The sequence below is a fragment of the Hemibagrus wyckioides genome, linkage group LG04 (genome assembly GCF_019097595.1).
Source record: "Hemibagrus wyckioides isolate EC202008001 linkage group LG04, SWU_Hwy_1.0, whole genome shotgun sequence".
Classification (NCBI taxonomy): Eukaryota; Metazoa; Chordata; class Actinopteri; order Siluriformes; family Bagridae; genus Hemibagrus; species Hemibagrus wyckioides.
Genome location: NC_080713.1, coordinates 8,909,753 through 8,931,353, shown reverse-complemented (window position 1 = coordinate 8,931,353; position 21,601 = coordinate 8,909,753). Strand labels below are relative to the sequence as shown.

Sequence of the window (21,601 nt, the reverse complement as noted above, 5' to 3'; positions counted from 1 at the left end):
ATGACTGGGTCAGAACAAGGTCTTGTGGTGTGTTCCCAGTATGCAGTGGGTAGTCAATTTAACAGTTGTTGGAACCATTGAGAATGGGGAACTACTGCACACTTGCACAGCTTAATTCAGTCACATTAAAAAGAAAGTACACCCTTTTTTCAATTCTATATTTTTTATTAATCACGGCCTAAATTACTGTTGTGTGCTGTTCATGAACTTCTATAACCAATCGAATAAATTAAAAAAAAAAACAGATTTGTGTAGTTACAAATGGTATTTACCCAAAACGTAAACCAACATAAGGGGAAAAAATAAATACACCCTTCCACAATTATTATGGTCCTAATAGCACCAACCTGATACTATTAATGACATGCACATGATTAGTTATTCATTATGAAGCATGGCTCCCTCTATAAAAGCAGAATTTACAGCAGTTTTGTGCCCTGGAGCACTCCAGTATGTGTCACAATTATTATTTAGTCCTTGATAAATAAGACCACAGAATTATAGGAGGGTGTACTTTCTTTTATTCCTATGACTATACTTCATCCAGATCTTTCAAATAATAAATCCAATAGCAACAGTGACCTAGTTAAAGATTTCAAACTCTTGATATACACTAGGTTTGACCTTGTCATGTAAATATCTTACTTTAGACTGATATACGTTGTGTGTATGTGTGTTTGTGTTTGTGTGTGTGTGTGCGCAACCTTTTCACTAGTACATTTCTAGAACATCATTCAGCCCAAAGGTCAACATTCCACAAGTCCATACCGTACATTACAGAAGAATCAAGTTCACAAAGTCCATATCAACTTCCCTTCATGACCTGATATTCATTTCCACTTACGTACACTTCCAGGAACCTTTTGAAGAACAGTGGCACATTTCCATTGGTGGAAACCAGGGTCCAGGGTTTTAGTTGTGGAGCCTCCCATACTGAATGTTCTGTTGAATTATCTTTATAGACTTGGGATCAGTCGTTTGCTAATGAAAGCTTGTTTATTATACACTATATTGCCAAAGGTTCACAGAGTCTTGACCTCAACCCTTTGGGATGAATTAGAGCGGAGACTGCGAGCCAGACCTTCTCGTCCAACATCAGTGCCTGACCTCACAAATGTGCTTCTAGAGGAATGGCCAAAAATTCCCATAAACACACTCCTAAACCTTGTGGAAAGCCTTCCCAGAAGAGTTGAAGCTGTTATAGCTGCAGGGCGGGTCACCTCCATATTACATTCGTGTGCATGTAAAGGCAGACATCCCAGTTTTGGTCTGGCTCGCAGTCTCCGCTCTAATTCATCCCAAAATGAATGATCTGCTGGAGCCTATCCCAGCGCACATTGGGTGAAAGGCAGGGGTACACCCTGGACAGGTTGCCAGTCCATCACAGGGCCACACATAGACAGACAACCAGGATTTGGTTCAGGATTTGAACCTGGAACCCTGGAGCTGCAACGTAGAAATGCTACCTGCTGCATCATGAACTTCAGTGAGAGTATGAGGAAGTGGAACTGCCCTTGAAATGGCAGCTGAGGTGAAACAAAAGTGACGGCAGCAGTGCATACCTAGGCATGGTGAGTGTCCAAATGTATACACATATCCCATGCAAACAAACCTGTCATGCAACAAGCATTTGGGGTAACAGAAGGAGCTCTAGGGCTCAGGATCGATCCTAAACTTGAGTGTCTATGTGGAGATCTGCATGCTCTTGCCAAGTCCATGTGGTTTACTTCTGCTTCTCCAAACTCCCAAAATATACCAATAAGTGTTCTGCTAAAGTGAAGTCCCCCCAACCAGAGTGTGTGAATGATGTCCAAATGGCACCTCACCTTAAGGATCCAAATTCCAGATGAATGAAAGTCATCACGATATCCAACTTCATAAACACATTGTAGGTTTCAGCCATTTGTTTTCTTGATGATTCAAACCTCTCAGTAAAATAAAACAGGCGTATGTTTGCTGTACATTGCCATTCCTTTATTGCAAGACATCATTAAGCATTAAGATGAAGAGCGATTAAATTAGCTTGGTCCAGTGGCTACATATCAGAGGTATTAGAATTGTGCTTTTATTAGATATTCACTCATACGTCTGCCAGTTTTCGTCTCTGGCCAGAAAGTCCAGCAATAATGTGCGTATAATTAGTAGTCAGTCCTACTTAAGGGATAGTTTCGTGGAATAATTACTTGTCATTTCAAACAGCTCAGAATCTAAAGAAACAAACACTGTGTGTGTCTCAATCAGCTCAGTAGAGTTCAGCAATCAGGGCACTGATCCGGAAGTCAGACATTTTATGAATGCTCGAAAAACACCAAATCCTTCCAGTCCACTAGAACGTTCACTCCCACAATGCACTGCAAAAACCAGGAAGCTCCTTTGCTCACTGTGTTCCCTAACTGGAAATAAATGACGTCATATTTTCTGAAGCTTCCCAGCTTAAAAAAAAAAAGGCGGACAAACCGAACTCTCAGCCTACAAATGTTAGTAGCCCGTTATTTTTTTAGAAGAAGAAGAAGAAGAAGAAGGCTTTATTATCACCACATATACATTACAGCACAGTGGAATACTTTTCTTCACTTATCCCAGCTGAGGAAGTTCGGGTCAGAGCACAGGGGCGGCTATGGGCCTTGCTCAGTTGCCCAACAGTAACTAAGCTGCTGTAACACAAGAATTTCCCTCATGGGATCTATCTATCTGTCTGTCTGTCTGTCTGTCTCTCTATCTATCTATCTATCTATCTATCTATCTATCTATCTATCTATCTATCTATCTATCTATCTATCTATCTATCTATCTATCTATCTATCTATCTATCTATCTATCTATCACTTTATTTAATGTTCTGTATATATGGTTTAAGCCTAATGATTTTTTACGTGTTCTAGCTCCTGATCCTGCCTTGAAGCACCATGACAGAAAAGTACGCGATTAAGCTAACAGATTTAAATGATCTATAAACCATACATATATTGTCTATTTGAATTTTTACAGTCACTTTGGTAACAGAGCCATCAGTGTGCCAACGTATAGTGATCCAGCATCCGTAGCAGTGCCCCAACTCCTGTACACAATATACTGATTCACCACCTAGGGAGCTAGCTAGTGTGCTGACTGAGACGGACACGCTGACTTGGTTGAAACACTGTCCAAATATCTATCTATCTATCTATCTATCTATCTATCTATCTATCTATCTATCTATCTATCTATCTATCTATCTATATATATATATATATTCATTTTAACTCTAAAGCTTATTAAGGAATGTTGCAGTGTTTTACAAAGATACACTTTTTAGTACTAATTATGTATTAAGACCGGAGAGGTTTGAACATAAAATCTATATCTTTGCATGTTTTGTAACGTTTCACAGTATGTGCTTAAGGCTATCTTGTACAACGAATACTTCCTCACTATCAAAGAGAACGACATTCAAAACCGCAGCTGTGAAATTGTTTAAATAGAGCTTTCAGTAGTTTCAGTAGGAAATATCATCCATCTTACAGGGTGTAGAGTAATGATGAATGAGCTCTCATGATAGAACATCATACCCATATGTACGTATATTCACCTATGATGTAAGTTGAAGTTGTTATAACTTACGTTAAAGTCATGCAAAGTCCAGTCTTTAGACCTGTTTTGTGTATTTTCTGCTAGTAATTTCCAGTTACTTTGGGCTGTTATGTCTAGCAGCAGCAGCTATTTATTAAATCTAGGGTTAGATAACTATATATATATTATAGTATAGTATACACTGATCAGGCATAACATTATGACCACCTGCCTAATATTGTGTTGGTCCCCCTTTTTGCTCCCAAAACAGCCCTGATCCATCGAGGCATGGACTCCACTAGATCCCTGAAGGTGTGCTGTAGTATCTGGCACCAAGATGTCAGCAGCAGTTCCCTTGTAAGTTGTGAGGTGGGGCCTCCATGGGAATGAAAGGACTTACAGGACACTTTTGATAGATACTGACCATTGCAGACCGGGAACACCCCATAAGAGCTACAGTTTTGGAGATGCTCTGATCCAGTGGTCTAGCCATAACAATTAGGCCATTTTTAAACTCGCTTAAATCCTTACGCTTGCCTTATTTTCCTGCTTCTAACACATCAGCTTTGAGGACTAACTGTTCACTTGCTGCCTAATATATCCCACCCTGTGACAGGTTATCTCTGTAAAGAGATAATCAATGTTATTCATATCACCTGATAGTGGTTTTAATGTTATGGCTGATCTCTTCAACAACAGTGCTATTCACTTCACCTGTTAGTGGCCATTACGTTATGCCTAATCGGTGTATATATATCTACATCCATACATCCTAACCGTCCCCACCTTTACAGGATGTCTGTATGCAAAAAAACCCCACAAATAACCAAGAACAACAAAAAAAATACCCAACCACTATTTCAGGTACTGCTAAAAACAGGTACATTCCGGTGCTCTTGTGCTATATTCCTAAAAATTAATATTTGAAAACATTAAGCAGCATTTAAAACCGGTGAAGGAACAATGTTCACGCTTCCAGTTTTGTTCAATTTCTCTTCTTCTTTCTCTTGACAGCATGAAGGTTCTGGTCCTTGTGAGATGGGCTCTTTGTTGTAAAAGCCAGAATGACTTTATTAAACAGCAGGAGAGAGCATGCTATGCCTACACAACACACACACACAGAGAAGAAAACACAGACTTCTGCTTTACTGCCTCATGCAGCATAGCCGATAAGATGCACTTTTTTTGCTATTGTGACTTGTACAGCAAAGCAACATACATCATCACTGTTGTGTTAGTTCAACTGAAATACAGCCGTGTGTTAGCTAGGCGTGCTTCTCCGGGAGTTACGCTAGTGTGCACTGAGCAGTTTCAGGTGTAAAGTGAAATTAACAGGGATGCTTATAAGATTTTAGGGCTCAGAGGCTACCAGAGCTGACAATGTACTGTACTGTTCCATTCTGAGCTTGTGGTAGCTTAGTGGTTAAGGTGTTACCAGTGACCAGAAGGTTGTGAGTTTGAATCCCAGGTTCAATAAGCTGCCACTGCTGGGCCCTTGAGCAAGGCCCTTAACCCTCAATTGTATAAAATGTTATGAAAATGTAAGTCACTCTGGATAAGGGCATCTGCTGAATGCCGTAAATGTATTGATTATTCATCTGTAAATGAAGAAATGGTGACTTTTCTTCTAAGGATTGTTTTTTTGGGCATTTTTAATAAGGAATCTGCAGCATTAGTCCTTTGTAACAGTCAGATGTAAAGATGTAACTTTCTGTAAGTTTCTGACCCAGGAAAGTGTTCAGGATGGACACTGTCCCTGACCATTATTATTCTTTTATCATTTTTATTATTCTAAACTATAAATACAGCTGCTATAGCATACGTTATAACAGGAAATAATTTGTAATGTGGATGTTTAACAGCATTAAACCTAACTGTTCACTGATAAAGAGTAATAAATAGAATTTTTAAGAACTCGCTGTGGTATGAGGAATAAAGCAATTCAGGATACTCTAGGGAAAAATTGGAAGGAAATATTGGGAAAATAAGCAACTTCAGTGTGGGAACTGGTCCCTCGAGGATTTTGGCATTGTAGAAATTAACACAAAATCTGTGATATTCTGAAAAGCTTGCCATTTCTCTAAATGACCACAGATTTTCTCGTTGATTTGTGCCGTTTCCTGCGATGTCACACAACACGGCCTCAGTTGAATTCATGTGCATCGAACACAAGCTATACATAGAAAGTATATACACCTATTATAGAAAGTAATTCTATGCGCCTTCACTAGTAGGAGTACTTGTAATTTCAACAAGTAAATGTTGCTAGCATAAAAATGGTGCATCACAAATTTTGAAACAAATAGCTACAATGAAATCAAGAATCTTTGGCTACAACAGTCACAAAAAATTCGGTAAAATCCCAGATAACAATCCAACAATTTAAAGTAATAATTTAAAAGATCAGTTGGTTTGCTAACTAGCGATCAGAACAGAAGTAATATTTTATTTTTTATTAGTTACATTTCAGAAATATGAAGTACACCGGAACCTCGGCATAGGAACGCCGTCCCTTACGAATTTTCGCCTTAAGAATTGAAATTTTGCAAGAAATTTGCATCGGCATATGAAGCATTTTCAGCATACGAACCGAACGTCGGCTAAGTTGTACGTCCGGGAGCCGTTCAAAACTTGTTTGCGTCAGCGGAAAGCCAAGCGAAGGTAGTTTATGAATTATTTTTCTCAGTCACTGAAAGCTGTTTGAAAGAGTCAACCCACGATACCAACGTTTCCGTGAGCATGCGCTCAAAAGCTGGGTGATTTTTCAGGCATTTTTTTTGTTAACAGATTGGTGGTCTGTTCTATTTTTAGCCCAAGCTTGTTGGCACAACTTCCTGTGAGGACCCTTGACATGGAATGCTTGGCTTGGGTCAGTTCTTTGTAAGCAGCCGTACAGAACTCGCCTCCAGAACGAATTCAATTCATTCATATGCCGAGATTCCACTGTATACTAGTGTTCATGTTTATTATTAAAAATAGTCCACCGCATGAATTCAAAATGTACAGCAAGCCGTTTTAAAGACTCAACAGCAGAGAAAATGTACAATGAATCCAAGCAAATACACGTCTCACCTAAAACGGGTCCCAGCCAGTAGACAAGACCGTTCTTCGCGAATGTACTGCCACTGCAGGGGAACTGTGCTGAGAAAGCCAGCGCCGGGTTGAACACAGCTCCTGTTGTACTGCCACCTGAAGAAAAACACAAGTCAGACTGAAATAATAAAAACCAGAAGACTGGAGTGAAGACTGGACACGTTCTCTCTACTCCTTCCACCCCCACTGCTCACAGTTTTGCCCTCAACATGGCCTAACATTCCTCTGTAAGGAGTATCACAGAACTGTAATATTCTCAAAACAACGAACCCCCCCCACACACACACACACTTGTGATCTTTGACATCGGCTATTGAACGTTCAATGTGCTCACCATTCTAGTAGCTAAAGTAGTAAGAACACTGTTGCTAGGCAACTGGGAAATATGGACGCAGTTCATAAGCTAGCTATAGATGTTGCATTCAACAACGTATAGTTTCTGACCACTGCTTAAGAAATTACAAAACACACGACTCGGAATTCCTAATCTTGAGCTCAGGAAGTGACGTCAAATCGACATGGCCGCTCAAAGCGTTAGCAGTAAACAAAGTAGCACTAATGGCTTTTGAACGAGTCACACTGTATTTGGTTTATAGTCACTCAACATGCTGGCTTGTTCTATAATCTATAACATGAGCAGGAAAATATACATCGCTTATCATATTTAACTGGCAAGAACGTTGCTAACAAATACAAGCGATGAGTATGTAATTTTTCCGTGGTGAAGCTTGGTGGTGGCAGCATCATCTTTGCAGCTGCTTCTCTTTAGCCAAAACTGAGGTTTTTAATCAAGGTGCAAGGAATCATGAACAGCTCCAAATACAATGGAATCTCTGCATATGCATTTAATTCGTTCTGGAGGCGAGAAAATCTGTATTGTGAAACGAATTTTCTCATAAGAAATAATGTAAATGCAGTTAATCTGTTCCAGCCTATGAGCAAAATTAGCAATATGAAGCATATGGAAACTGTACGCTGCTTACAAAGAACTGACCCAAGCCAAGCATTCCATGTCAAGGGTCCTCACAGGAAGTCGTGCCACAAAGCTTGGGCTAAAAATAGAACAGAGCACCCACGGCACCAATCTGTCAACAAAAAAATCACCTAGCGAAGACATTATTGGTATTGTGGGTTGACTCTTTCGACACAGTTTTCGCTGAATGAAAGAAATTGCATAAAATTCATGAACTCGCTTCGTTTGGCCGTTCAGTTCGGTTCGCTCGTATGCCGAAAATGCCTCGATTGCCCATGCAAATTTCTTGCAAAGTTTCAATTCTTAACCCTTGTATGGTGTGGTACCCGTTTTCATTTTTTATCAAAAGAAAAATGATATGATTAATTATTTTTCAAACTCAAACTCATTGGCCTTGGGTCATTTTCTGTGAAGAACATACACTATATTGCCAAAAGTATTCGCTCACCTGCCTTGACTCGCATATGAACTTAAGTGACATCCCATTCCTAACCCATAGGGTTCAATATGACGTCGGTCCACCCTTTGCAGCTATAACAGCTTCAACTCTTCTGGGAAGGCTGTCCACAAGGTTTAGGAGTGTGTTTATGGGAATTTTTGACCATTCTTCCAGAAGCACATTTGTAAGGTCACACACTGATGTTGGACGAGAAGGCCTGGCTCAGTCTCCGCTCTAATTCATCCCAAAGGTGTTCTATCGGGTTGAGGTCAGGACTCTGTGCAGGCCAGTCAAGTTCATCCACACCAGACTCTGTCATCCATGTCTTTATGGACCTTGCTTTGTGCACTGGTGCACAGTCATGTTGGAAGAGGAAGGGGCCAGCTCCAAACTGTTCCCACAAAGTTGGGAGCATGGAATTGTCCAAAATGTCTTGGTATGCTCAATGCACAATGCAGTCAGACAAGTACCGTTCTCCTGGCAACCGCCAAACCCAGACTCGTCCATCAGATTGCCAGATGGAGAAGCGCGATTCGTCACTCCAGAGAACGCGTCTCCACTGCTCTAGAGTCCAGTGGCGGCGTGCTTTACACCACTGCATCCGACGCTTTGCATTGCACTTGGTGATATATGGCTTGGATGCAGCTGCTCGGCCATGGAAACCCATTCCATGAAGCTCTCTGCGCACTGTTCTTGAGCTAATCTGAAGGCCACATGAAGTTTGGAGGTCTGTAGCGACTGACTCTGCAGAAAGTTGGTGACCTCTTCGCACTATGCGCCTCAGCATCCGCTGACCCCACTCCGTCAGTTTACGTGGCCTACCACTTCGTGGCTGAGTTGCTGTCGTTCCCAAACACTTCCACGTTCTTATAATACAGCTGACAGTTGACTGTGGAATATTTAGGAGCGAGGAAATTTCACGACTGGATTTGTTGCACAGGTGGCATCCTATCACAGTTCCACACTGGAATTCACTGAGCTCCTGAGAGCGACCCATTCTTTCACAAATGTTTGTAAAAACAGTCTGCATGCCTAGGTGCTTGATTTTATACACCTGTGGCCATGGAAGTGATTGGAACACCTGATTCTGATTATTTGGATGGGTGAGCGAATACTTTTGGCAATATAGTGTATATCAGAACACATTTTCAATGACCACACACTGTACACCCCCACACATTTATATTACATATAGGATGTTAATAGATAATAAAAGTGTGGAAATTGTCCTGTGTACCTACACTGTCCTCCTCCTGTCTGGGCCTGCTGTTTCTATGTGTGTGTGTGTGTGTGTGTGTGTGTGTGTGCCTAATGTCACCAGTGATCAGCAGTTGATGCCATTTTGGGGCCGTTGCACCTTTTAGGCAGTATATACCATCTAAACCTGCAAAATATGGTATAAGGATCTGGGCTGCCTGTGATGCCACTTCCTCATATGCTTGGAACTTCAACAAGTCTACACAGGGAAACCTGATGGCTAAGCCGCTGAGAAGAGTCAAGGAATGAGAATTGTCCTGGACATGACTCAGTGAACACAACATCACATGCGACAATTTTTTACCTTGCACAAACTGGAACAGGAACTCCTAAAGAGGAAGCTGACCATGTTCGAAACGATACAAAAAAACAAGTCTGAGCTCCCACCCCATCTGCTGACCACAAAGAACAGGCAGCTGCAAAAGGAGGACCCTATGCTGGCCGCTGGTGATATTCTTTGTCATATTGGACATCTCAGCGTACAACTGCTTTGTCAACTGGATGGCACTGAACCCAGAGTGGAACAGATGGAAGCTCCAGAGGAGACGCCTCTTTTTTGAGGAACTGGGAAAGGCACTGGTGAGACCTCAAATCCAGAGAAGACAACATGTTCCAAGAACCCCAGCCTCTGCAGCCATCATAAGGAGGATTCAAGAGAAGAATGCTGGTGCCCCATCCACCCAATCTACAGAACCACCATCAGCAGAGCCTGAAGTGTGTGTGTGATGCTGCTGACACACATGCCTTGCAAGAGTGAGGTGTAAATGTTAGGTGTTCCTGATCTTCTCAGCATTCTAGGTTGCAGCCAGCAAACAACAAAAAGAAGCGCTGTGAAGTGTGTGGACCCAAGATGGACAGAAAAACACAACATGCATGCATCAAGTGCAAAAAGTGTATATGCAACACACACAGTAAAACTCTGCCCCTCATGTGTTGTATAGGCTGGTATGAAAAGGCAATGTGTTCAATGGGGCTGATGTGTTGTCTAGGTTACTGTATATGTTCAGCTAATGTTGTATTAACTGATCTGAATGGGTTAAATTTCTAATGAACTTCAAATAAATAAGAATCAATAGCTATGAAAAACATTTGTAAATTTGTTGAATGGTTTTGTCATATCTTGATTATAATTGATATTCCTTTTTTTTATTACATTTTATTAAAAAACCAAAATAAAAACAAGCAGCAATGTATTTCATTAATGTGGTCTAACAAAGGGAAAGGGCAAATATTAACCATATATGTTGCTTATATTGCTTGTAATTGGGATAAAGTAAAGATCTGTTGAGTATTTTAACATAAAATTGTTTGACTGTGTTGAATTAAAGACCCAAAAAATTCAGCGGGTCCACCAGAACCACGTACACTGGCTGAGTAACAAATATATTAACGCCATACAAGGGTTAAGGCAAGAATCCATAAGGGGGGGCATTCGTATGCCGAGGTTCCACTTTTTGACTCAAAATCAACAGGGGCCTGCTAGAAAGCTGAAAATTTCACCGTTCAACACAACAATGACCCAAAGCATACATCCATATCCAAAGGAATGTCTACATAACCCCCCGGGTCCTACTCGCAACCGCTCCAAGCGGGTCTCCAGCATGGCAGCCTCTAGGGTCAGTCGCTAGTTCGCCTCTTGAGATCAGGGGAGTGAGGTTTACCTGCATAGCCTCTACCGCTGGCCTCCGTTACATCTACATCACAGGAAGATCAAAGTTTTGGTATGACCTAGCCTGGCCCAAGACCTGAATCCAACTGAGGTTTTGTGAGCTGACCCGAAGCATGCTGTGTACAGGAGATGTCATTATAATTTGATGGATCTAGAAGGATCTACAAAGTTGTATAAAAAAAATGAGATACCTTGGATACCAGTGTCTATAGAAGACATGTTCTGTGCAAAAGTCAAGTCAAGATGTGCCAAGCTGTGAGACACTTACCCAAAAGTGGTGTAATCAAATCAAAAGGTGCTTCAACAAAATAGTATAATAAAAGTACTAATATAACATAAAAAATATAAAAGTCCTAGTTTAGGGGTGTGAACACTTTTTAGGGGTGTGTAGACTTTTCAAAGTCAAATGCAGCATAAAGATAGTGACAGGAGAAACAAGGGATGTTTACATTATACTCAGATATATAATACGTTCGACTATAATGCCACTGTGATTAAACACAAACAAATAAGCGCCTCAATAAGTCATAAATACTAATATTCATCGTGACATTGAGCGTTTTGTTCCAATCAGGAGAGCATGGATGGTATATGTGGAATTGTTGTGTGTGTTTAACTCGCTTGTTATAAGGTATGCATGTTGTTATTACTGTGTTATGCCACAGTGCTGTTCAATCCTCCTCGGAGAGCACTTCCATAAATGTTTATTTAACGTGCTTATTTATCATTTATGGAATATCAGCAAGTTTTCCACTGATGGAAAGTCTTCAGGAGAGAAAAGTGTGTGTTTTGCGGGTTTTCTCTGTAACATGACAAACTGTTTTTTGCATGGTTTTAACTTCTTGACAGTATTCCAGAACATTAAATGTAGCTATAAATGGATAAAAAAAATTTCCTGTACTGGAATCGAACAGCTCTGGAAGGTGTTTTTAGAGTAAAGCCACCTCAGCATTGACTATTTTGCTCTAACATTACAGCTTGTCATGTTTGACTCCTTTATTCTCATTTATTATTAAAATGTAAGTTAGAGTACAGTCCATATGTTAGTGTTTATTGATTATTTCCCATCATGCACCGCTCATATTAACCACATAAAGGGAGCAAGAAATGCACTAAGTGCCCAATGAACACATTATGCAATGGGTAACGAAAAGCAGTAAAACTGATGCAACTTCAGAATATGTTGCACAGCATGGACATAGAGATTGTACATTATTTACCGCATTGCATTTTGGGATCTCATTAGTGTGCTGATATTCTGCACTGAGCTTTCAGACCTGACCCAGATCTACTTCAGTTAGAACCTTGAGCACTAGATAAAGACACACCTGCATACACCACTGTAGTGATGACCGCGGCCACAGCGTGCACTCTGTACTTTTCTTCCACGTCGCGCGTGAAAGTCACCGCGGCGTGCACAACGAACGCGCACGCGAGCTCCACGGCCACGGCTTCCAGCAGATGCACGTTCGCGATCGGACTCGTGCACGCGAAGCCGGCTCGCTCATGGCGCGCGTGCAGGTCCGAGAAGCCGAAAGCCCACGCACGGCGCATGGCCACGCCGGCAGCCACGGACGCCGCAAACTGGCATGCCGTCCTCCGCAGTGCGCACACGCCGTCCAGAGAGTCGCACCAGTAGCGCTCGAGCGTCGCGGTGGGGTTACCGGTAGCGCCGCGGAACGTCAGCGCGTGCATCACCGATACAACGTAGGTGAGGCTCAGGGCGATTTCGGGCGCATCTTCCGACAGCAGCTTTAACTCGTGAGCGCATGCGCATAGCTGAATCGTAGAAATGATCTCCGCAGCGTAGACTCCGCAATCTCTCCTCTTCCCGGAAAGCAGTCTCGGAGTCGCTTTCCTCGCAATCTCGCAAATTAAAAAGATCCCCGCGAGCATGCACAGAGATACCGATACGACAGCCATTTCCGCAGCTTTCCTTTCACTGAACCATCTCTCTCATTTTCAAACCAGTTCTGTAACTTTACCGTTACGCCTTTTCAGACTGAAGATGGCCCCGCCCACTTCTGTCATGTTGCCAGGTTATGCCTATGAAACCCTTAAAAGAGATCCTAAATGTGGGATTATTATTATTATTATTATTATTATTATTGTTGTTGTTGTTGTTTTTGATGATGATGATGATGATGTTGTTTTGTTATTGTTGTATACAACTATACAACACTTTATATAATTTATAACCTCTTTTCTAAGCAGCAGGATTCTTTTAGTGTAAATTCCCATTTTTTAAAAGACAGTTTTGTTAGGCAATTTTTTTTAATAAAGACTATATTCTTAAGTCCACTCTAGAAATAAATGTATTAGATATAATAGATAAAATAGCCTAAATGTAGCTCTGTATTTAGTGAAAGCAAACCATGGCTGTAACTGCTTATGTAAATTCTAAAAAATTAGAATGTAAAACTACATTGAAAATATGGAAACAGAATGCAATCTAGCAAGAAAATTAGTCATTTATTTATTTATTTATTTATTTATTTTCAGATTAAGTGAAATAACCATGTTTTTAAAGCTTTGTTCAACTACTTACAATGTTTGGCGAACAACCCAAACCTAAACCGAGGAACCTAAACGCTGGACCTGGCAACACACTATCCCACGTGGATAGTTAAAATTACGTTACCACGTTAAAATTCCTGGAATGGTTCCTAGATTTTAGAGAAGTTAGTTAGAAGTAAGATAAGAGCAATACATTTTTGGTTCTAAATATAGAAAAAAAATATTTTAAGAAAAGTAGTTATATACTCATTAGTGTTACTGTTTATTATTGAGGTAAATTATTTTTTAAAATAAAGTATTAATTTAATTTTATTTTTTTAATAGTTTTATATATTTAAACGTATTATTATATCCATAAAATTTTTTTATGCTAAAAAGTCATTGAACTTAAAAAAATAAAATTTATTTGAAATTTTATTTTATTTATTTGAATGATAAATTACTAAATAAAAAAAAAAATGGAATTTACATATAATTTACATACATTACAAAGGAAATTGACACGTATGTCTATACACTGGTGTTCAGATATATTTGGGATAGGTTTTAAAATTTTCTGTGCTTTTTTGGCAACAACTCATGACAGATACATTTCTGAAATCCTGAAGGTGCTCCCTATCTACATGTGAAGGAATTATTCTTATTTTTAAATTCATTTCCTATTTTCTTTATAATTCTGGTAATCCCTTGTGTATGTTGTGTATCTTTAGTGCATTTCTTTTGATATATTATATTTTATTGTTTTTACAACAACAGCAAAAAAAAAAAAAAGAACAAAACAAGTAGAGAAAAAAGGGGAGGCCAGGAGACATAAATGGTATTAGACACCTGAATAAAGTACAACAGAGAAGGACAGATCACAAACAGGGGGATAGAAATCAGCATGTCAATCCGAATATCACAAATATGTCTTGAAATATTCCGCTGTCACATAAATGTTGGAGGAAGGGACCCCAGTCTCTAGAAAAATTTGAGAGACTTTGCCTTGTTAAACCGTATTTTCTCAAGATGTAAGACAGAGACCATCTCCGCAAGCCAGCTCTGAAGGAGAAGAAGATTTCCACTCCCTTAATATAATTCATGGCCAGCACCATGCCCAGCATTATCGCCAACAGCAAATAATCATGCAAGGATGAAACTGTATCAGAGCAGCCAAAGATGGCTGATTCCATTTCGGGTAGGAGAACCTGGTCATATGACTCAGAATACTGTATAAGAAAATATATCTTGCCAAAACCTATGTTGTTTCTGGCAAAACCCTCTGAAATCCTGACATCAATCACAAATTGGAGACACAGATGGATAAATCCTGATCTCTAATGCATTTCTGTGTATTTTATTTGCTTCTATAACCTAAATATATATGCATATACTTGATATTGCATTGACATTTGCATATTTTTTATTTGTGTCACATTTGTTTATTACACTGTATATTATTTGCATATTACACTTCAAGCAAAGACTCTATTGAAATTCTGCACACTGCCCTTTACTGTTACTCCATGTAACTCACCTGTATGTTAAATACATTAATTTTTCATTCTGTAGTGTTTGCACATTCTGAGCTATAACATAATTGCACATCATGCTACTAGATGTATTACACATCCCATTATAATGGCTCTTTTTATTTCTATTCATTCTTTTTTAAAACTACACATGTCTAGGAGGAGTGGCCAGGTTTTCATTTCACTGCAAGTTGCATGCTATGTTGTATACTGTGTACGTGACAAATAAAACACTTGAGTGTATTATATACACTATACTGGCAAAAGTTTTGGGACGTCTGTCATTACATGCACATGAATGTAAAATGGAGTCCGCCCTTCGCAGCTATAACAGCTTCAACTCTTCTGGGAAGACTTTCCACAAGGTTTAGGAGTGTGTTTGCTAAAATTGCTGGGATAAGAAATATGATGTCACTTCATGATGCAGAAAGACTAGTTCATGCTTTTGTTACCTCTAGGTTGGATAATCGTAATGCCTTGCTGTCTGGATGTTTGAGTAGGACCATAAACAAGCTCCAGTTAGTCCAGAACGAAGCAGCTGGAGTCCTAACTAGAACCAGAAGATATGAACACATCGCTCCTATCTTAGCTACATTGCACTGACTTCCAGTCAAATTTTGCATCGATTATAAAATACTATTACTGACCTAGAAAGCACTAAATGGTCTGTATAGAAGTACCTCAAGTAGCAAAGGCTACAGCAGGGGGCAGAGCTTTTTCTTTCAAAGCCCCACAGTTATGGAACAGCCTTCAAATTAGTGTTCGGGTTTCAGACACAGTCTCTCTGTTTAAGTCCAGACTGAAGACACATTTGTTTAGTCAAGCTTTTAATATATAGTTTTCTTAGGTAAAGTAGCAGATCTGGAAGGTTCATGGACATAGAGTGTTTGATAGATACTTTTTTAATCCCAAAGGGAAATTCACAACATAACAGCCGTAGTCGGCAGGATTCGAACCTGCGCGGGGAGACCCCAATGGATTTCTAGTCCATCGCCTTAACCACTCGGCCACGACTACAAGCTAAAATGAGAAAGGGGAGAGCGTGAACGCAGTCCCCCACTATCAGAAATTATGCAGTTGAGATTCCTGCATTTGGGGAATTCGCAAAGGTCAGCACAGCCCGAGTGCAATGGTTTGGTGTACTGGGATGTTGTCACCTTACCACCCAAGTTGTGGACACTTTTTGTCCCGGGAAGCCTTCATGTCTGTCACCTTCTGGCTCTCCCTTTTATTATGCTGTCATATCTAGTCTTGCCGGAGTCCATGCCTGCACTTTACACATAATCTATATTGTCTTTAAACATCACATGATCACAAGCATACTTAATATCTTTCTCTCTTTCTCTCTCTCTCTCTCTCTCTGTCTTTCTGTGTCGAACTATACATCCCACTCCTGAGCTCCCAGTGTTCTGAGTTTCCAGTGTGACCACTGGCTCTACCCCTGGTTGGAGTCTCGTCGCTTGGTGGTGCTCACTGACATTGCGGATGGATCTGAGTGGACAGCCTGTGATTGCGACAACAAGGAATTAGTGCCTATAATGAACTCAGAAACTACACTAACCTAATCATTCCTCATAAGCCCTTGGTTGCTGTTGTAGAAAGGACATTATTTAGTTACATTTACATTATTTACTGTCCAGTGTCATCCAAACAAGGATGGTTTCCCTTCTGAGCCTGGTTCCTCTCAAGGTTTCTTCCTCATATTATCACAGGGAGGTTTGCTCATTAGGGATAAAATAGAGATAAAATAGTAACTTTAATTTAAACTTTATATATTTTTCCCCTTCTCAGTTTCTACACTTCTGTAAAGGTGCTTTGAGACAATTGTTAAAAGTGCTATACACATAAATTGAATTGAATTGTTTATGGGAACGTTTGACCATTCCTCTAGAAGCACATTTGTGAGGTCAGGCACTGATGTTGGACGAGAAGGTCTGGCTCTCAGTCTCCGCTCTAATTCATCCCAAAGGTGTTCAGGTCAGGACTCTGTGCAGGCCAGTCAAATTCCTCCACACCAAACTCCCTCATCCATGTCTTTATGGACCTTGCTTTGTGCACTGGTGTGCAGTCATGTTGGAACAGGAAGGGGTCATCCCCAAACTGTTCCCACAAAGTTGGGAGCATGAAATTGTCCAAAATGTCTTGGAATGCTGAAACATTAAGAGTTCCTTTTACTGGAACTAAGGGGTCAAGCCAAACCCATGAAAAGCATATGCTATATGCTTTATATGCTAATAAAAGCTTAAATCGGTACAAATTAGTTGAGTTACTTGTGGTGTGTCAGTGGTTAAGGCTTTGAATTTTAGCACAGATTACCATGTGTTACAGTCTCAGCACTGCCAAGGTGCCTCAGTTGGCTTCTTAACCAAACCTTAACCCCCAATCTTAGCCAAATAAACAAATGTTTTGGATTCACCTGTATTGTTCAATTTAGTATATTCAATTAATATACTGTAAAAAAAAAAAAAAACACAAAAAAACCCCAGGAAGCTTTAAAGGGATTTATGATATAATAGTGAAGTGGGCGGAAAGACTTCTTCTGTTTTGCTAAGGTTCAGTTAAAGTTGTGGTCACAAGTGATTTAATATTTGTATTAATACAGCTTAAGAGACGATGTATTACAGACACAGTACATCCAAAAAATCTTAAAAAATGTCTGACCAAAATATGGAAAATTATATATAATAAAATATTTTTAGTGTTGGTTAACTGTAACAAATGAATAACATCTCATAGAAAAATAGCAAATGTTCAATCATTGCAGATATGTTGTTAAGACTTTATTATTATTATTATTATTATTATTATTATTATTATTATTATTTTACATCTTGCAAAGAGATTTTTTTCTGTATTTTCTGGGGTATTTTTTGTGGCTACGCCCAGAGATACAGTAGGAGTTTATCTGCAGTACCGCGTTTCTCCTGTAAGTGTCGCTGTGTTCCTGTCTAATGTATTTCCCAATCAACGTGAAGGTGTGGCAGCGTGACAAACCGCTTTCCTTCCAACTTCATTACTATGCTGTATTCTGAAAGCAAATTATAAACAATGCTTCCGCATTACCATAAGGCAAAAACAAAATATATTTTATTTTAGATTAGTGCATTAGCTTATTAAGATAAACACGCCCTTTCAAGTCTAGACAAATGGCATAAAAACAAATCACTTTGAGTTGTGTAAATATATAACGGCTTAAAATCCTATATACAAAAAATACACAAATAGCTAATAACAAACAGGATGATTATTAAATTTTTTAGTTATAAGGTTAATTTTATAAACATTAACATTAATTTTTTTTTTACTAAAAATATTGTACTAATTTAGGAAGAATAGGCTGCCTTATGAATATTCTATAAAAGCCCCGCCCCTTCTTGTGTAAAGCGTGCCGAACGACAAGACGACAAGGGTTGCCAGATTTGTGTATAACAATCCCGAGTGACTAAAATGTTGTTGCACACTTCAGAATATACACAACAGACACTGTTTATGATATAAGCTAAATTATTTATGGATTAAATACGTTCTCGATTTGGAAAATAAATAGATATAGATATGTATACAAGATGCGTCAGGGCTTAAAATAATAAGAACAATAATAATAATAATAATAATTGGTAACATTAATAAAATCTTTCTGGCAACCCGAAAGCATGACGGCCCGAATATGGAAGCGGGCACGAGCGGTGTAGGAGGGGCGTTGCTACGCAGCAGCAGGATTGTGTGTGCGCGCGCCTCACGGGGCAAGTTTGGGGTAAATGAGAGAGAGAAAGAGGCAGAGCGGCGCTGCGTGAGTGTGTGAGAGCGAGCGGACCAGAGAAGGAGGGATATTATTGTCGCTTAAGCCTTTTCACTTCGTTGTTAGAGGTAAGTGGCTTAGAAACAGCAAGAAAAATGGCTAGATTTATTTTAATTACCTTGTGTGTGAGCCACTAAAGCGCTCGCGCCGTGGGTATAAAAGTAGCCTGTCTGCTCCGGTGTCTGTGCGCGTGCGTGTGCTTGTGCTTGATTTCTTATTAAAATAAGCTTCACCTTTCAAAATATACTACAGAAGAGTATCTCTAAAAACGAAGAGTTGAAAATGTCCCCATGCTTAGTAATATTTATACGCGATGAATGGTTGGCAAGTTATTTATGATACTAATAATAGCCATAATAATAATCCCATCATCAATGTCTTGTGCATTTAGCTTATTTCTGCTGATTGAGAAATTGGCTCTCACTCGGGACAGACTCGTTGTTTGTTTATTTCTCGGTTGTTTTTGCTCATTTCTGATGATTTGTGATTGCTGTGATTTGCTGTGAGTGCTGCTCATGAGCTCATCATTACCCAGCCATTTGAGTGCAATGTGCAGCTATCAGGCTGCTTCTGTAATCTCTCTAAACTCCACACCTTCCTGTCTTTCCCCGTCTCTAACCTAATGAAAGCTGGGGAAAATAACTCTGGACTCAAGACAGGTATTTTAGAGCAAACAGAGGATCGGGAATGAGATCACATTTCAGTGTTAACATCAGGGAGATGTTATCTGCACATCTGTACTCCTCTGGACATACAGGATTATTTTTACCATTAACCTATTTGTTTGTTTTTGTTTTTGTCCTCCCAGCACTTATTCTAACGTGTATGGACCGCACGTCATTCCTGCCCTTTTTGCTGTTTTGATCCTATAACTCGATCAATTAAATCTAGCTTCCTGTCTATCTGTCTATCTATCTGTCCATCTCCCCTTCCAGCAATAGTTTTAATTCACATGACCATGATCATCGTGTTCAGAAATCTGAGATCTCATGAAAGCAAATTAAGTTCCAGATCAAGCATGGATCTGTAACGTAGTCTTTTCTCAGGTCAAATCACCATCATGTGACTTTCTGTTCTTCTACTAGACTGTGTAGACCCTGATAAAGCAAGAATCTGAGCTGCCTGTGTGTTGTTTCACATGTTCTTCCTGTATCTATGTCGGATTCCTCCCTTGAGAGGTGGATTTGAGAAATAAAACTAGTTCACTAGGTGGGAACAAGCGTGGAAATGGGTGTGGATGTTGCCCTGAAACGCTCTTTCCTGGATGCACTGCAAGTCTGACTAATATACAGCAGACATTGAAGCAGTGATGGAGCAGTATTGGGGATCTGGGTTTAATGGAGCTGTTGATGCAGATATAATTGTTGGAAGCATTGTTCTTCGGTCAGGTTGCGGTCAGGGCTTTGAGTTCTTCCATGTGTTTATGGACAGTGCTTTGTGCACAGGGGCATTGTCATGCTGGAACAGGTTTAGGTCTGTTAGTTTCAGTGATGGGAAATTGTAATGTTAGACCATAAAGAGACATCTTGTGCTTTTGAACTTTCTGAGAAAAGTTTGGGAAGAACCATATATGGGTGTGATGGTCAGGTGTCCATAAAGTTTTGGCCATACAAGTGTATCTGCTCTAAATTACAGATGAAGTCTGCTGTCATATCTCACTCTGATCTCTGGAGACAGGCTGCTACCAGTAACGATGCTGCCATGCTTCAGTATCACAGTTATTATTTAGTTGCTGTCTGCTATGATCAAAGTCTTCTGGTTGTGTTGGTGTGTGTGACATACAGGCAGGCAGAGGGAGAGACTGGCCGGCAGACAGAGAAATGGACACTGACCAAAAGGCAGGCCGATGGAGACTGACCGATAGACCAATGGAGACTGATAGACAGATTGACTGAACAACTGACTGAATGACAGAGGGAAAGATTGACTGATGGACAGACTGACCGAGTGACTGACAGACAGACAGGGTGAGACTGACTAATGGATGGAGCAAGAGGCTGACTGTCAGACAGAGGGAGAGAGACAGGCAGACAGACTGAGAGAATGATAGGCAGAAAGACAGGGTGAAGAATACACTGACTGACTGACAGACAGGGTGAAGGATAGACTGTCTTACAGACAGACAGACAGGATGAAGGATAGACTGTCTTACAGACAGACAGGGTGAAGGATAGACTGTCTTACAGACAGACAAACAGGGTGAAGACTGTCTTACAGCCAGACAGACATGGTGAAGGATAGACTGTCTTACAAACAGACAGACAGACAGGGTGAAGGATAGACTGACTGACAGCCACACAGAGGGAGATTGGCTGGCAGACAGAGGGAGAACTGACAGGCAGATTATGAGTCTGACTGACAGCCAGACAGACAGACAAATTGAGGTAAAGACAGACAGTGGAAGAGGCTGACAGACAGACAGGGAGAAGGAGAAGCCACAAGACAGTGAGAGACCAGTGGAAGGTAAAAGATGGTCAGATTCAGACTTACAGATGGAGCAAAAGACCGACAAAGTAGTGGAGACACCAACTGAAAGTAGGATAAAGACTGAGAGACAGATTGATAGACCATGGACAGAGAAAGAGAAATACATCAGAGACAGGGAGAAAGCCAGAGACACGCTCATACAGAGGGAGAGAGTCCAATACTGGGGGGCGGGGACATAGAGACAGATAGAGGGAGAGAAACTATCAGACATGGAGGCAAGGAAGGAGAGACTGTCCGAGGGAGAGGGAGAGAGACAAAAAAATGGTGAAAGACTGAGAGACAGAGAGAGCAATAGACCGACATATGA

At 40.2% G+C, this 21,601-nt stretch overlaps 2 protein-coding genes and 1 non-coding gene across 3 annotated transcripts in view; 1 reads left to right on the top strand and 2 right to left on the bottom strand.

Annotated features, from left to right (window-relative positions):
* Positions 1–1,959: 1,959 nt before the first annotated feature.
* aqp11 (aquaporin 11) lies at positions 1,960–12,986 on the bottom strand. The gene is made up of 3 exons (XM_058387810.1): positions 12,309–12,986; positions 6,622–6,738; positions 1,960–4,650 (listed from the first exon to the last, which is right to left on the bottom strand). The coding sequence occupies exons 1-3, from the start codon at positions 12,901–12,903 to the stop codon at positions 4,535–4,537; spliced, it is 828 nt and encodes a 275-aa protein (XP_058243793.1). The 5' UTR covers positions 12,904–12,986; the 3' UTR covers positions 1,960–4,534.
* Positions 12,987–15,943: 2,957 nt separating this feature from the next.
* Positions 15,944–16,025, bottom strand: trnas-aga (transfer RNA serine (anticodon AGA)). Its single transcript has one exon. It is a non-coding gene; the product is annotated as a tRNA-Ser (tRNA).
* A 2,702-nt stretch (positions 16,026–18,727) lies between these two features.
* The window catches only part of pak1 (p21 protein (Cdc42/Rac)-activated kinase 1), a 61,391-nt gene continuing 58,517 nt past the window's right edge, over positions 18,728–21,601 (top strand). The window contains exon 1 of the mRNA XM_058387971.1: positions 18,728–18,875. The gene's annotated coding sequence lies outside the window, so the exon portion shown is untranslated. The remainder of the gene's footprint in view (positions 18,876–21,601) is intronic.